The sequence below is a fragment of the Centroberyx affinis genome, unplaced genomic scaffold, assembly GCF_046629955.1.
Source record: "Centroberyx affinis isolate AG114_WGS23_722 - 3 ecotype Tasmania unplaced genomic scaffold, CSIRO-AGI_Caff_v1 ptg002965l_1, whole genome shotgun sequence".
Taxonomy (NCBI): Eukaryota; Metazoa; Chordata; class Actinopteri; order Beryciformes; family Berycidae; genus Centroberyx; species Centroberyx affinis.
Window position 1 is genome coordinate 296,892 of NW_027281077.1, and position 16,367 is coordinate 313,258.

The 16,367-nt window shown below is 40.8% G+C and overlaps 2 protein-coding genes across 2 annotated transcripts in view; one reads left to right on the forward strand and one right to left on the reverse strand.

The window, feature by feature from the left end:
- Nucleotides 1-226: 226 nt before the first annotated feature.
- LOC139658795 (tyrosine-protein kinase FRK-like) lies at nucleotides 227-12,788 on the reverse strand. Its single transcript, XM_071536964.1, has 8 exons — nucleotides 12,144-12,788; nucleotides 9,237-9,358; nucleotides 6,938-7,101; nucleotides 6,128-6,296; nucleotides 5,494-5,652; nucleotides 3,619-3,800; nucleotides 2,496-2,661; nucleotides 227-1,795 (listed from the first exon to the last, which is right to left on the reverse strand). The coding sequence occupies exons 1-8, from the start codon at nucleotides 12,521-12,523 to the stop codon at nucleotides 1,587-1,589; spliced, it is 1,551 nt and encodes a 516-aa protein (XP_071393065.1). The 5' UTR covers nucleotides 12,524-12,788; the 3' UTR covers nucleotides 227-1,586.
- A 1,022-nt stretch (nucleotides 12,789-13,810) lies between these two features.
- Nucleotides 13,811-16,367, forward strand: part of LOC139658796 (5'-nucleotidase domain-containing protein 1-like) — a 46,568-nt gene continuing 44,011 nt past the window's right edge. Inside the window, exons 1-6 of the mRNA XM_071536965.1 lie at nucleotides 13,811-14,167; nucleotides 14,992-15,083; nucleotides 15,591-15,662; nucleotides 15,808-15,917; nucleotides 16,108-16,187; nucleotides 16,285-16,366. Of these exons, the coding sequence (XP_071393066.1) occupies nucleotides 14,075-14,167; nucleotides 14,992-15,083; nucleotides 15,591-15,662; nucleotides 15,808-15,917; nucleotides 16,108-16,187; nucleotides 16,285-16,366 (529 nt within the window). The 5' untranslated portion in view covers nucleotides 13,811-14,074. The remainder of the gene's footprint in view (nucleotides 14,168-14,991; nucleotides 15,084-15,590; nucleotides 15,663-15,807; nucleotides 15,918-16,107; nucleotides 16,188-16,284; nucleotide 16,367) is intronic.

A 16,367-nucleotide genomic window follows, 5' to 3' on the forward strand; every position in this document is an offset into this window, starting at 1 on the left:
CTCTGCCTTGATGGAAAGGCAAAGGCTTTGGAAAGAAATTCATACATGGGCATCAACTTCACTATTTCTATTTGTCTAAGAAACAAATTTCAAGCATGTAAGCATAAGCCTTTAGATCAGAATGGCTTCAAGAGAAAGAAGACCATGGCACATTCAAGCGGGTGTGTCCAAACCTTTGACTGGTAGTGTCAATTCAGCTCAAAATCAATAATTACAACAAAACCATACTAAATAGAATACATTTAATCATCTATGTGCATAAAGGATAATATTCAATTCATGTTAAAAATATGATTATATGAACACATCCAGATTCCAAATAATGGAGGTTACAATGTACACTTCATAAGATTTTGTTCATGACACTAAAAACATTACACAAAACGATCAGAGCTGATAAGCCACCGGGTTCAACCGACTCGGGTTACTGTTGCTGCATTCATCTAGCATCTCAGATTAGGTGTGATGTCTTCTTTTAACGTCATAATTACCGATGAAGGCCAACAGGATCTCAGACCAGCACTGCGGCTTTAAGAGGCCCAAAAAAAATGGAGGGATCTGGGTCAAAACATCATTCAGTCATCGAGCCGTCACAGGTGGCACAGGAGTAGGGCGATCAAACAAAATGCGCTCAATCCATCACTCAACCCACATAAGGCCACTGCGGTTTGTTAAAGCTTCCTTTTCGGATGGATGATTCCACTTCCTGTTGCACCATGTCTGCACCCCACTGTGACAGCAGGTAGAGGTGAATGCACAGTAGATTCAGGTGTAGCGTTACAGTGCAGAAACATCTACTGTATGCTCCAATTTCGTTGGAAAGCGTAATCAGGAATGTGCTGAGGTGGTAGCGCCCACCACTCACTCTCCCCCCTCTCTCTCTCTCTCTCTCTCTCTCTCTCACACACACACACACACACGGTCAGAGTTTCTCAGACAGCGGATAAGCCAAACAGATTGAGCTTGTAAGTGAACATGACTCATGCTCATCCTCCGCAGGTAACTCCCGATAAAAGCTCGACGTCTAACCAGTGGAAAGAATGTCTGCTATGTGGAGTGCGTGCAGAACCGGTTCATCTGGACGGACAGATAGCAGCTTTCCGGCTCATCAGAGAGCAAGCTGTCCTCCGCGGGGGCCTCCTGCCTAGTCAAGTGCGCTTAACGAGTTCGGCTGGAGAGACGGAGTCGCGTCGCTGTCCGCGTCGCCCGCATGAAAGTGCATTCGCTTGGCAAACAAAGCGACAACACGGAGTGTCACAACCAACTGTTTGTTGCTGTAGTAAAACCTTCCCTGCTGCATGTTTGCCTCTCTAAAAACAACAAAGCAACAGTTACACACACAGTGATAATATTCTCCTATCACAAAGTAGATGAAATTCTAACAAATAGATCCTTCACTTGACCACAATTTGATCAGCAAGTTCAAATTAAGTTAAAATCAGCTACTTTATGCTGCATAAACACAGAACTCATATTCATTCAACTTGTATTCATCTTTCACATCAACTGATTTTGTTTCGGTGCTGTAATTGTAGCATAGAGAGTTTTTTTTTCCCTAAATGTCATGCCATGGTCAGTGTACTGCGTTAATAACGGTTGGCGTCGTCGTAGGAGGTCACATCCAGGTCAAAGAAGTCCTCTAGCTTCCACTGCAGGGTCTCAAACGTGGGCCTTTCCTGCTCGTTCTCCTTCCAGCAGTCCATCATGATCTCATACATGACTTTGGGGCAGTGGGGGGGGCAGGACATCCTGTAGCCCGCGGGAACTCTCTGGACCACCTGCACGTTAGTCATGGCTGGAAGAAACAAAGCAACATGATGTGATACGGATCCGAGAAGAAACACTTTTTTTTTTGTATTTAAACATTTGTCTAGTAGGCTCTGAAACCTCAGTTTGACAGGAAGTATTTTAGTCTTAAACATAAACTAGAATATGATGTGATTATGTTATGTACACAATCCCTGCATCGCCTTCCTGCTATGCAAACTCAAGCAGTTCAATATGCAAACCACTTCTATTTGGTAGCCAAATCACAGTTTTTGATTGTAGTTTGAATCCCCTTCCTACTGAAAACCTTCCTCACTTGTATGGTAACAAAACAGAGCTTTCTCTCCTCTTTTGTTAAATCATGAATACATCATTCCACTTTCATTACGCCTCAATAATAACAATAATAAACTTTATTTGTATAGCACCTTTCTTAACAGCGTTACAAAGTGCTTCACAAAGCAAGTACAAAATACAGCAGTAAAACAGAATAAAATAACACAAAAAAGGATCAGAGAACACGATAAAAGTAAAATACAAGGAAAAAGATATAAAAGAGGACATAAAATCAACAGTAAAACCTTCAGGCTTTGACAAAGGCTTTGTTATATGAAAGAAGGTTTTAAGAATACATTTAAAAGACGCCACAGAATTTGCTTGCCTCAAGGTTGCGAGTTTCATTTTCAAATGATTTAGCACAAAGTTGATGAACTGTAAAAAGGTCTTACCTGGGTACGGCATCTGGCCAAAGGTCATGATCTCATACAGCAGAATGCCGAAGGACCAAACGTCAGATTTGATGGTGAACTTGTTGTTGTCGATGGCCTCGGGAGCCGTCCATTTCACAGGGAATTTGGTTCCCTCTTTGGCTTCGTACACATTCTCACTCTCCATCTAAAACCAAGCCAGGCAGAGAATATGGATTTCTACTTGGACGGGATCCCAGTAACACTCTGCTCCAACACTCAGTTCAGTGGCAATCAGCTTTAGTGTAAAGATCTGTACTCTCCCAACATGGCTATAAGCAGGAGAACATTGTGTGTGTGTGCACGTGTGTGTGTGTGTGTGTGTGTGTGTGATGGGGGGAGGGTAGGGGGGTTACAGCATCACTATAGCCAACACAAAACATGTAATATGTCCTTTTTAATCAACTTACTCCAAGGAGTACTGGTAGGAGTTTCACCTGTGTGTTCCAGTATTTATTCAGTTTGTATGGTGCATGCTAATGTCTGAGCACACTGTGTATAATTCATTTAGTGGATGATACAAGCTAGCTTTGCATCATCTCAAAAAGCACCTTGGGGTACTAAACACTTGTGTGTGTTGAGTGTCAACTTACCATCATGTTGTTGCACGATGGTAAGTTGATTAAAAAGCTCATTTGCCAAAAAGTGTGTATTCTTTTAATGATTCATTTTAGTGAACCGTGACGGAGACATCCTCTCCATCCCTCTTGGTACACTACCAGTCAAAAGTTTGGACACACCTGATTGAATGTTCTATGTTTTTCATTCTCTTAAAGCAATTTTGATCTAAAGGCTTATGCTTAAATGTTTGGAATTTGTTTCTCAGACAAATATAAATAGTGAAGTTGATGCCTATGTATGAATTTCTTTCCAAAGCCTTTTGCCTTTCCATCAAGGCAAAGGGCGGCTACTTTAAAGAATCTAAAATATAAGATAGTTCTGATTTGTTTAACACTTTTTTGGTCACTGCATAATTCCATTTGTGTTCTTTCATAGTTTTGAAGTCTTTACTATTATTCAAAAATGTGAAAGAAGAATGCGTGTGTCCAAACTGTTGACTGGTAGTGTATATTTGTGCACTGGCTGTTAAGAGTGAGAAACCCACCATGAAGACCCTGGCAAGGCCGAAGTCCGCCACCTTGCAGATGTTGTTCTCCCCCACCAGCACGTTCCTGGCTGCCAGGTCTCTGTGGATGTAGTTCTGTAGCTCCAGGAAGGCCATGCCTGACGCCACCTGGGCCGCCATCTCAATCTGGTCGGAGATACGCAGCTCGGCGCCCTTGTCCTCTGTAATAAAGCGGAGAGCAACACAATAAGTCAAGGTCCGAGATATGGTAAATGGCAGGGTAAGAAGTTCATTTTCATTTCAGAGGGGTGTTTTTTTGCCCTTTTGATCTGGTTTTTAGGGTAATTTTGGTGCTTTTCGGGGGCAATTTTATTGATCTATGAAATAATAAATTTGCATTGTGTATAGGCAAGTAATTTGTGCCACTAAGATTTGTTTTAACTTCTTTCCCACTGCTGGAAACTGACGACAGGCCTTACAGAGGAGGATAGTGCAGTTTTTCCCTCTTTGACCCCAACCAGTCCATCTCCCACCCATAGATTGTTGAGTTTTTTTTACGATATTGCATGTTGGGGACAGTAGTCACATTCACGCATGAAAATTTGACTCAATGAATAAGGATAGAAATGCAAAAAAGGTAGTCCTTATTTATCGGGGACATTTTTTTTGCCCCCTCATTTTTAATTTCACAGGCATTTTATGAACTTTCAAAAGGAATTTTTGCCCCGGGCTCCCTGTCAATTTCTGACCCTGGCATATGCTGCATTTTCCTTCTGTGCAGTAACAACGAATAAGCCTGAGCGAGAGAGAAAGTGAGGGAGAAATAGCCAGGCAACTGTGTGACTTTGAGCCTAGACTTTTGTCCTGGCCATGAGATGTTGTGCTACAGTAGGAGGGCATGTGGTGAATTATGGGGAGATACTGTCTCAGGGCCGCAGACATCAATTCCACACGACCGCTCCTCAGAGTGACCATCAGTCTGACTGGAAATGACACTGCATCTTTCCCACTACGGCACAGCATCTCTCTCTCTAGGAGGTGAACTCGAGAGACGTCACAGCAATAAACAAGGTCAGATATTGGGAAAATTGAATATCTGGAGTCAAAACATTATCGCCAGTGTTTCTACTATGGAGAATGTCAGCCCGGGGCATCGAGGCATTCCTGTGCTCTTTATGGTTTTACAAACATTGAAAAATCATATTACCGCACCTTACTGGTTTTCTTCTGTCAACCATTACAGATATAATGACCGTGGCTGGTTTGTATACTGGGATTTGTGGCAAGTGATGTATGTAATGATGTTCATGGGGCTTGAATGTGAATACATACACTCCATACCACAACTGCAAACAGATTTCCTCATAAGTTTCCAAACCACACATGCGGGAACACACACACATACACACACACCAACACAGGATGACTCAGATGGCTAATCTGTTGTGAATGAAAGCAATTGCGATTGTTCTCTTCCTCAATGTGGTTTCAACCTTTCATGCCATGCTAGCTGGAGGCGAAGAGATAAAAGTAGCTTAATGAGAGCAAATCTCCTCCTCTCTTTACGTCAGCGGAGAACGAGCAAATTCTCGACCCTGGCAGATCAGTAAGATCTCTATCTGTCTCAGACTTTCATCTCCTATGCTTCTTTAAACATTTATTAAAGCAGAATTATTAAACTAAACGTCTGAAAGAAAGCAAGACCGTAGAGCCCCACTTTGTCCGTGATCCCGTCTAACCATTACGGCACCAAAGTGTAAAAAGTTAAAGATAAACTTGAGCACTTTATCTCGACCCATGCCACAGTTGGTGAGAGTGTTTTCAAAGAACAATGGCAGCAAACGGACTCTGATCCCGTCATAAAGCAGCAGGGACTAACAGGCACTTCTGCAGATCAAAGCGGGTTGCTCTTACTCTGGAGATACTCCAGCAGGCTGCCGTTGTTCATCAGCTCTGTGATGATGTAGATGGGCTCCTCCATGGTGCAGACGGCGTACAGCTGGATCAGTTTCGGGTGCCGCAGCTTCTTCATCATCTGGGCCTCCCTGAGGAAGTCCTGAGGATCCATGGTACCTGGGGAGAGAGGCAGTAAGAGTTAGAATCAGGAGTGTGACTTCAAGTGATAATCTGCGAGATTCTTGTTTTTATTTTTTTATTTTGGTGACATCTTTGGTGCTAAACGCTCACTGTTGTGGTGTTTCTGCACTGCACTTCCCAGATATCACCTGTCAAACAAACAATGGCCACAATACTGTGACGTCTTTTATCTTGGATTTTCTGTTGATGCAGTTTGAGTTTCTGTAGGTGGCGCTCTTTTCTATGGTTGGGGTTCAAAAGCATTTTATCAAATCTGAATCCACTATCGAATCCAAATCATTTCAAATCCCTTCATCCAACATTTCTACATAATTTGTTGGGGGAAAAAAACGACAAAGAAATTTTCACAAAAACACAACGCTTGTTAACTTTTACATGACGCTGCGTTGATAAATGCTCATTCATCACACCTGTGTTGACAGGACCATGCCACACACATATTGCATCTCACCAGGTTTGAGGGTCTTCACTGCCACTGAGGTGGTTTCGTTCCACAGGCCCTCGTACACTTCTCCAAACTGACCGGCCCCCAGCTTCTTCAGCAGCCGGATGGAGTTCCGGTCGATCTCCCAGTGGTCGGCCGTGTTGTAGGACAGACCGTGAGTCTGAGGGGCCTCGATCTGAAGAGCCGGGAACATCATCCATTAGTGAACAACGCAAAACATCCTCACTATATGCATTCAAAAACTACTGAAGTGACAGAATAACATTATATAATTAAGTAATAGTGATCATCAAAACTATATCCATTTTGTTCATGTAGATTTATCTCTGACATTTCTTTGAAACTGTGATTGATGTCTATTTTGGGTAACACTTTAGATTAGGGAACACATATTAGCTATTAACTATGGGCTTTCCTCAATAGTTTAATAATTTCTCTCAATAATGAGTGATACTAGCACCTTATAAGCCCCATACTGAGCAAAGCAGACTAAAAGCCTAATTCATGTGCAACAGCTTCCTTACTGTCTGCTATAAACACTAATTAGGATGCCATTGAGGGAAAACCCAGTTTATGGGCTATACTTGCAGAATATAATAGTGCAGAATAAGGTGCTAATAAGTGGTTTGTAATGACTAATAATGAACCAAAACACGACTAATATGCATGTTAATAAGCAACTTATTAATCGTTAATATGTGTTCCCTAATCTAAAGTGTTACCCTATTTTGCTACAGACAATGGGAAAAGGCAACAATGAAACAAAAAATAATAATCACAGGATCAAACAAATTAAACATAAACATCATATATTACCTTTTTGCATGGTTCACCCAGACGTACACACAGGCCGTCCTCCTGTCTGGAATAATGCTCCACTAGCTCCCCCAGTGTTTCAAAGGTTTTGGTCCTCGACACAAAATAGTGGCCATTGTCCAGTTTTTTCAGTTTGTAATGCTTCACCTTCCCACTGTCCAGCACTGAAAGATAAGGAAACATCCAGAGTTACACTTGAGACTGAAGAATCCTAGAATGATAACATACAGTAAGTTGAGATGATCCATTTCCTCACAGGACAGTAATGTAATCAATCACAGCCTATATGGCATGGTCTTGCATGTCCAGCAAAATGAAAATGGACACAGACACACACAGTCTTGAAATCCTAAATCTGCAAGAACTACAGTAGAGAAAACCCACAATCTCCCAGGTCTTTTGTATCAAGCAGCAGTATCGAGTTTTCTTCCTTTCATCCCTGTAGTCCAGGCATTTTACCCAAAAATGTGGGTCAACCTCTCACAAATTGCAACAAAAACAAACTCAATGGATTTTGTGTCCTCAATATGTTCTGAATGAGAGAAAGTCCTAAGGAATTGTATGAAGGGAAAGTTTTGAAAATCACCTAAATATGATCCTACCAAACCAAACCATGCCCACTTTGAACTCTAACTAGTCTTTCATACTTTAAGCTAGAAACTCCATTCAAACTTTAAACGGGTCACCACTTTTAGTACTTTATTACTCTTATTCAGCTTTTTGATACCTTTTGTACTTTTTGAGAAATCGCATGTCGGTGACCGTACAAGCCTACATTGTTGTGCATGCTAGATTTGACCATGCTGTTATTTCTCTCCTCCCATAGACTTACATTGTAAAAAAAAAAAGGCTAAAAAGGCATTTTGGTAGGATCATATTTAGGTGATTTTCAAAACTTTCCCTTCATACAATTCCTTAGGACTTTCTTTCTCTCATTCAGAACATATTGAGGACACAAAATCCATTGAGTGTGTTTTTGTTGCAATTTGTGGGAGGTCAAGTTACATTATTACTGGACTACTGAGCCTTAAGAGTAATTCATAATTAATATGCTCTGGTCTATAAATACTTACATCATATAAACAGTGAATCAGGTATGCATGTATGGTTGATACATACATACATACAGTACTATGTAAAAGTCTTAGGCATATGTCAAAGAAATCCATAAAGCGAAGATGCTTTCAAAACTAATGAAATGAAAAGTTTCTGAATATCAAAAATTTACAATAAACAGCAGTCTACTGACACACTAATGCAGAAAACAAATAAACATCTAAGACTTCTAAGAAATGTATATAAAAAAATCTAGGGTGCCTAAGACTTTTGCACAGTACTGTACCTGATTCACTCGAACACACACTCAGTGATTGAACCTGGGTATGAAATAGGGCAGGGCGATAATTCAATATCCGTAATAGATTGTCTTTCAGTGGAATAATATCGTGATGATATGGTGATTTTGGGATATTAGTGACACACAATTCTGCTGTCTAAACTGATGATAACAAGCACATTTTATTTAAAAACTCTGACAAAATGAGGTATGGTAGGAATATTATTTGAAAATGTCAGTTTTGTTTGACATTACACCTAAAATTACCATTCGGTTCAATGGGCTGAACATTAATTTGATTATTTAACATGTGATATATATCAATATCAAAAAAATTCTTATGATTGTTGTGATATTGATTTCAACCATATCGCCTAGCCCTAGTGTGAAATCAACCGGTTTTAATGAATGAAGTTGAACATGAAAAAAATGCTGATGGAAAGAGCGAGGGCAAAATGACAGGATAGATTAAAGCGATAAAGAGATAAAAGTTATCACATTGTTTTTTTTATGGGAGCAGAGGTCATTGTTTGTTTAACTTGATGGCCTTGAACCATCAATCACTTCAGTCGACTGAGTGGAAAGAGTGACTCGCTCTGAGCTAAGCAGGGATTGTGCAGGAATGAGGAAATGTGTGTTTTGTGTATCCAGTTCCAGCTCCATATCAGGAACTTGGCACAGAAATACATGGATGACAGGATGCTTAGTAACAGGAGTATACTGTGGAAACAATATTGATCAAGCGGCATAATGCTGTAGTAGCGCTGTAATTTGTTGGCAGTCTGATATGGTTCTTGAATTATCACCTTATCGAGTGGTGGGCATTAATGGAGCAAACGGTGCAAGTCATTCCCTGATTGTAGTTGTATGTCGTTATTATTCTGCTATATGAAAGGTATAAAGTCCACTTGACTGAGTGCATTGGTTTCAGAGGAGAACATTTTAAAGATCCAGTTAGTTTACCTGAGAGGGAGAGCTCTCCTTTCTGACTTTCACAGTTCCTGATGAGGAAGGCGCCATGCTTGTTCCCTCCAGCCAACAAGAGCTTCTCTGCATCAAGTCTCTTGGTGTCAGCAAAGTACCATCTGGAAATCACAATGGAAGGAAAGAAGCATAGCTGGTCAGCCATATGGTCATCTCAGACTATTACAGGTGCCTGATGAAGAGGTTCAGGTTCAGGATTTGAAAACAGTTTCCCTCCACTTAAATTCTACAACCCCTTGGGCTCATGAAAACCTCTCAGACCCAATGGGATAAACTCAAAAATGCACAAAAACAAGGCTGTTTTGTGAATCATTAGTGAAAAAATGCTAGTTCATGTCAACAGGATATGAAACCGAACTCGCAACAGTTACAGTAAGAGTACAGTTTACAGGACATAAATGAGATGGGTTGCATGTGATGTTGACAGTTTATTTTCCCTCTGATCATTTCTAACAAATGTTAATAAGAGGCTGGTGCCAATTCTTAAAAAAAAACAAAAAAAAACACCAGTATTTAAACTTTGTGATTGTGTTCAGATAGGGTGTGATTGGTGATCAATAGGGTAGGATACTACAAGTCCTGAATCTTTCCTTTAAACATGTATTCATACAGTTAGGCCATTTAAAAAAAAAAAATACAAAAAGCATCTTAACAGAGTAACAACTATCCTCAACATTATGAAGTCCTGTGTTGAGAAATCATAGAGTCTGATGCCGGTGAACACCAAAGACTATACTGTCTATAGATTGAGTGATCAATAACTTTGTCTTCAAGTACCAAGTGAGCCATGATGGAGCACAAATGTTGCTTTCTATTTGAAACACTGTAGAAACCTTTACAACATATCTAAGTATTTATTTTTAGGCTTTTAAAATGGTGAAAGGTGTAAGCAGAGATTTAATATTTTCCTGGCTGGCACACTGGTGTTTCCTCATCTCACTGAATCTCAAGAAAGGTGTCTGACAATCTCTTGAGGAATGCGATCATACATTATGTTATCAATCAGATCCTTCTTAATCCAGTCCCAGATCATGTCCATCAAGTTTATGCATGAGTGAAACTGTGGAACGAGTGGCGCTTACACCTGCAGGGACACCGAGACTGTCTGCAACTCTGCAACCATGTGAGGAGAACTGGAAAAACCAGATTACAGCTGAGCAGAAACGGGTTTCATTGGGATGCCAGTAGGCTGTAAATGCATCTCAAACATGGGTTGGACTTGTCGCTGACATGACTTTTCTTTGAAACTGTGATTGATAAAACGAGTAAATCGAGGTTTTTAAAAATAGAAAGCAACATTATGGCAATAGAAAAAATGTCCACGTCCATCATGAGTAGCGAGTGAATAGTTTTCCATCATAGTTTCTAAAAATGTCAATGCCCTTCACAAATTATTAGTCTGGTTGTTGGAAAACCAATCATGTTAAACAATGTCAAGCACTGTGTACAGGTGCAATTGACCTGCAAAACCAGTTTGTTTTCATATCTAACAATTACATGTAGGCTAGTCATAGTATTTTGACACTACATGCAGGTGTGCATGAAATGCCAGATACAGCATATTAATTGCAGCATTGTTGATGTTTTTGAGGCTTTTTCTGTTCCCATCGTGGGAATTATTAACCCATGCCTATACTTCCTGGTCACAGACAATTATTAACTAGTTTAACCCAAGACTTTACCCTGAACTCATTATTCAGCACCAGCAGTGAGACAGAAAAACTCTCACAGTTTTTAAGTATCATGTAATCCTGTGAATCGAAAGCATGACACACTGCGAGTTCACTGCTCAGTCTTTGTCAGACTTCAGACTTGACTACAACCTGTAGTAAAGAGGCATTTCAAAAGTATTTCTAGTCTTAGATTTAAATGGCACAAAAAAATCACAAATTAAAAAGCACTAAATTGGGGAAATACTTTTTTTTAACACAAATGGTCAAAAATGATTTATGGCCATTGAATAGTATCATCAGTAGCCTATACTATCAGTATAGGAGCCTATTAGTAAAGACCTATTAGCAAGCAAGGATATGATCTAAAGAGCCTATAGTAGGCTACACCCAGTTACAAGGGTCTACACTTAGCTAATAATTATCATTAATCCAGCTTCATGAACAATGATCCATTAGCCTAGATTTATGAAAAAGAACTACAATGATCCTATAATACATTTTGGAGGAATAGGCTACTATACAAATATCACAGCAGGGTTCCTACACATTTTCAATTAAAAAAATTCCATACTTTTTCCAGACCTTGATTTGTTTTGAAGATTTTGTCTGGTGTTCAATATGATTTACGCAGATAGACATCTTGCCCCTGCTAACTAGGTCATATCACTGTATAGATGAAGATTGTTCTTCAGAATATGTGAGATGATTGGCAGGGTTCCTAAACGGTTTCCATTTTAAAATTCCACATTTTTCCCAGACCCTATGTTCTTGACTGGATTTGATTTTGGTCGGTATTTGATATAATGCATGCTGACAGCGGCTGGGTAATAAGAGCATCCCTCTATCTGAACATTATTCTTCACATCAGCAAAAACTGTGGACTCAAAGTGGGTCTACAACAACATAAAAGCTAGAATTATGTGTGTATCGGACCTGAACCACAATATTTCCCATACTTTTCCATACATTTTTTTCAAATTCCCAAACTATTCAAGACCTGGAAATGATCAAATTCATTTTGAATACTTTTCCATACTTTCCAGACCTGCGTATGAACCCTGTCACAGGAAAACGTCCCTATAGGAATATTATAGGAATGCCATAGGAGATGAAAATAACACAAAGCACCTGTAACCTCGCTACTACACATCCCTATAGGAATATATTACAGGGATTTTTCATTAGGGTAAGGAGCATCAGCAGGTATACTTACGGCTCTGCAGCAATACTCTCCACAGGTGCCACATAATTGGCAGGGATGTAGCCCTCCTTGGAGGCTGAGACCCCAGTGAGTGCCTTTGCGTACCACCATTCCCCAGCACTTTTATCCAAAGCCTCCAGAGTATCCCCGGCGTTGAAGCTCAGGTCCTCCTCGGTGCGAGCGGCGTAGTCATACAGGGCGATGTAAACATAATTGGGTCTCCCCGCCGGGATCAGAGGTATGGATCTCTTTCTCGGCTCAACAGCACCAGGATTTACAATCACACGAATATCTTTCTCCATATGCCTGGTCCCACTGTCAGGCTGGTCCGGCTTTTTAAAACATGCCAAAACACTCTGGCAACACAAATGGCACTTTTTTCGAATATCCATGGTAGGATTTTCAATCACATTAAATCATTTTGTGAAAACAAAATCTGTCCGTAAATGCCTTGCTCTCGCTCATGATCCACAGTCCACGGAGTGAACTTTTATTTTAATTATCCCGATCGGTCCCGACAGCCAAGTCAGCCGCAGTGGTCTTTGACCTGAGTAGAAATAAAAGGAAAGAAGCACACCCAGCTAATAAAAAAAAAATAGCCTCGGTAGATTTATTGCCCCACCAACTCACAGTTTCCTGGACGAGGCTGGGAGTTTAGAGTTCAGCGCCCCGGTGTTGTGCCAATCAGCTGCACCTGCTGAAGAATGTGGAGCAGCGCACGCTCACCGCCTAGGGAGACGGCAGGTGACGGTAACGTGCCCTCTGGCGGCCATATTGGAAGTCCGCAGCTAAGGGCTAGGAACAGCTGATTGTATTCATAAACTTAGTGTGGTTGGGGAGCCAAAAATCGACAGTTTGTTAAGACTGATACTCCTCAAGCTACAACTCAGTGCTTTGCAGTGGGCAACGGCTACAACTGTAACCTACATTTGTAATCATTCACTTTTAGCTAGCTAGAGCATTAGCCTACTTTACTGTCATCTACCCAGGACTAGCACTGTCGTTTCTTTTTGTTTTTTTAAATATATATTTTCTAGCTCGGTTGTTACATATAGGCTAGCCATTATTTGTGCATGACCTCCAGTGGACTGTAGTTGCCAGCAGTGTCTTTGGGTTGCTAGACTTCTGGTGCAACTGCAAAACTTCCACAGGCAACCTACAGTATGACACAGAGCCTGGAAAGAACAAGGTAGCCTATAATTTAAGTGATAAGGATTATTGCTTTCATAAAAGGTAGCATACCATTCTATTAATATAACCTACTTAAGTTTTACTGTCGGCAACTGTGGCTGCTAAGCAACACTTAACTATGAGAGGTGAATTTCGGTTAGTAGCCTACATTAATATTTAAATTCGTGTTTGTCAGCGGCTTTGAACGTGACTCAGCCAATCAGAGCTGAGGAACAGAGCTGTCAGTTTTCTAAAAGGGCATCACACGGGGTGACATTTTTTTTTTCTTGCTGATAATACTGAAGTGACGAGATCAACCTTTAAATGTTAAAAACTCTTCCCAACATTAGGCTACTAACAGTAATTGTGTGAGAATGAGCGGTTCACCAGTTTCTCTCTGCGCATATGCAGTGTCCGTTACGGTTTCGTTCCATACCCGGAAGCACTGACTGCACGCTCTTGCTCGCAGTCGCCTCTCTGACGCCTTCTCCTGGCATAGCTTAGTTTAACTTCTGCCTCCATATGGGCAACTTATTGACATATTCCATTCAGTGAACTCGGGCGATAGATTCGGGCTTGGGGAAACCTTTTTTTTGTGGAGAACCTTTTCGTAACAGCGACCCACGGGGCTGAACGGAAAGGCAAACAGTTTGGAGGCTGCAGATCCCCGTCGTCATTGACATTGACAGATCAGTTGTGTTGTGCAGGCGTGCGCACGTTGGTGTGTATACAGTCGGCTCCATACAGATTTTTATCTAGTTTCCCCAGCTACAATGAGTGAATACTTCAGCCTTTCGGATTGCGATGTTATTGGCTTCGATTTGGACCACACACTCTGCCGATACCATTTGAAGGAGACCTCCAGGGTGAGTTTGTAGCTCGTCCAGCTAGCTAGAGCAGTTATCACTGGTAATAGATGATTATACTGTCGCCGTAACGATTCGATCGGAAATACATTTGTATGAAATGTAGCACGGGACTGCCGAACAGTTCAGTAGCCAATCATCAATTCTCTCCATAGTCGTGAGGATTGGTACTGTCGTTAGCGGTTGAATGTGGAGATGCATGTGTGCAAGGTGATGCGATGCTCCTGATGCTGCAGTCGCTCTGCGTGACTCACAGGTTTAACGTCGGCGATGATGCCCATACATCTTTGATTCGCATCTAAGGCCTGTTGTTGGCAATGGATAGCTTCTCGTGCTATAATGCATTTGATATCATTAAGACCTACACGCACCACAGACCCGCCTTGATACAAATTACCTGTTTTATGTGACACTCAGTGGCAAAAAAAGACTGCTGCTGGATCGAGCTAATCCTTATGTTATACAGTATATGGCATAACGTAGGCCTGTTTTATCAGGCCTAGTTAATTTATGTGATGATATGGCAAGTTCCCATACATCCCTACTGTCCCTACTGTTGTCAGTGCAGTAGCCCAGGTGTAGGCAAGCATTTACCATGGAGTGCCAGGATTATGCAGATTTTCATTCCAACCAAACACTAAACCATCATATTTCAGTGATTTGCATACCAGCCACAGAAGAGTGTTTGGTTGGAATGAAAACCTTGCATACTCCTGTTCCTACATGGCACATGATTGCCTACCCCTGCAGTAGCCAGTTGCAGTGTTACTGTTGTGTTCGTCCGGACTCCAGTGGCTGACCATTTTTCTTCTTTGTTTTTGCAGTTGATCTATGAGAGCTTCGCCAGGTATCTGGTGGAGCATAAAGGCTATGACAAAGATCTCCTGAACTTAACCCCCGCTACCTGGGATTTCTGGTGAGTCATCAGCAGCAGCTCCCGCTCCCCCAGCTGGAGGAAAAACTAGTGATGTAGTCAAGGGGTAAACACAGGTATACTGAATTCCCATTTCTATTTTTAGGGGTATTCAGAGTTTACTCATTTAAATTATAGCTAAAATATATACAGTACTGGCATGTCACTCCACCAGAACTGCCATTGAAACCATTCTTGAAATCGATCTTGAACCTGGCAGTCAGTAAATAATTAAATACGGTGAACAAACACTTTACAACTCATTACCTAGTGAAACATTTAGCTACAACTCTCTTTGAGGTGGAATGCAATACTGGCACACTGCTTGATCTGGTCTTTTATTAACATTTTATGTGAGCTATAATTTAGCTGCAGTGATTCAGCAAGCAAATGTTGATGTCCAGTGGAATGACTGGTATTGATTTTGCTATGCTGAGAATGGGACAGCAGTCATGATGTGGGTGCCGTAGGGTCGTACTGGCTTTATAACACATGTACTTTTGCATCCAGTTTTAAAGGGCTAGTAGTGGATCTTGAGGATGGAAACCTAGTGAAGTTGGCTGAAGATGGAACTGTCTTAAGGTAGGCTCAGCAGATGATTGCTGCTTTACACATATTTGATTTGCTTCCCAAAATATCTATTTAGAGCTTTTTTCATAGTTGTCATTTTTTCACAGATAGACTTTTAAAGTGGGATAATAGAACAGTTTTATTTTTGCTTGATTAGAGCAACGCATGGAACCAATGACCTCAGCACAGAAGAGATCATCAAACATTATGGTCCAAAAAGGGAGTGGAAGCACTTCAATAGCCTCAATACCTCCTTCACAAGATCTGGTATCCTGTTCTTGTCCAGCTTTATTACTTGACAGCTGTATGCTGTTGGATGTTATATAGGCTAATGCACATTGCCAGGGATTTCATCATGATATAAAAAAAAATATTTATGATGGCAGTTCTTTTCAGTGTCACTGTTATTGGATTTTTTTAAATTTATTTACTTGTGTACTTGTTTTGGTCTTTACAGCAAAATACTATTTCTATGACAACTATTTTGATCTACCTGGGGCTCTTCTCTGTGGAAGAGTTGTGGACATGTTGCACAAGGTAAAATCTAATAATAAATGGTTTCATCAATAACCAGTTTAAATTGTCATGTGAAAAAAAACAACATTTTGAAATGTGTCCTTATGCTTTTGTGCAGCGTGGAAATGAGGTGAATTCGGACTTTTGGAAAGACATGGTTGCTGCTATCGACCACAATTACAACACATCTGCATTCAAAGG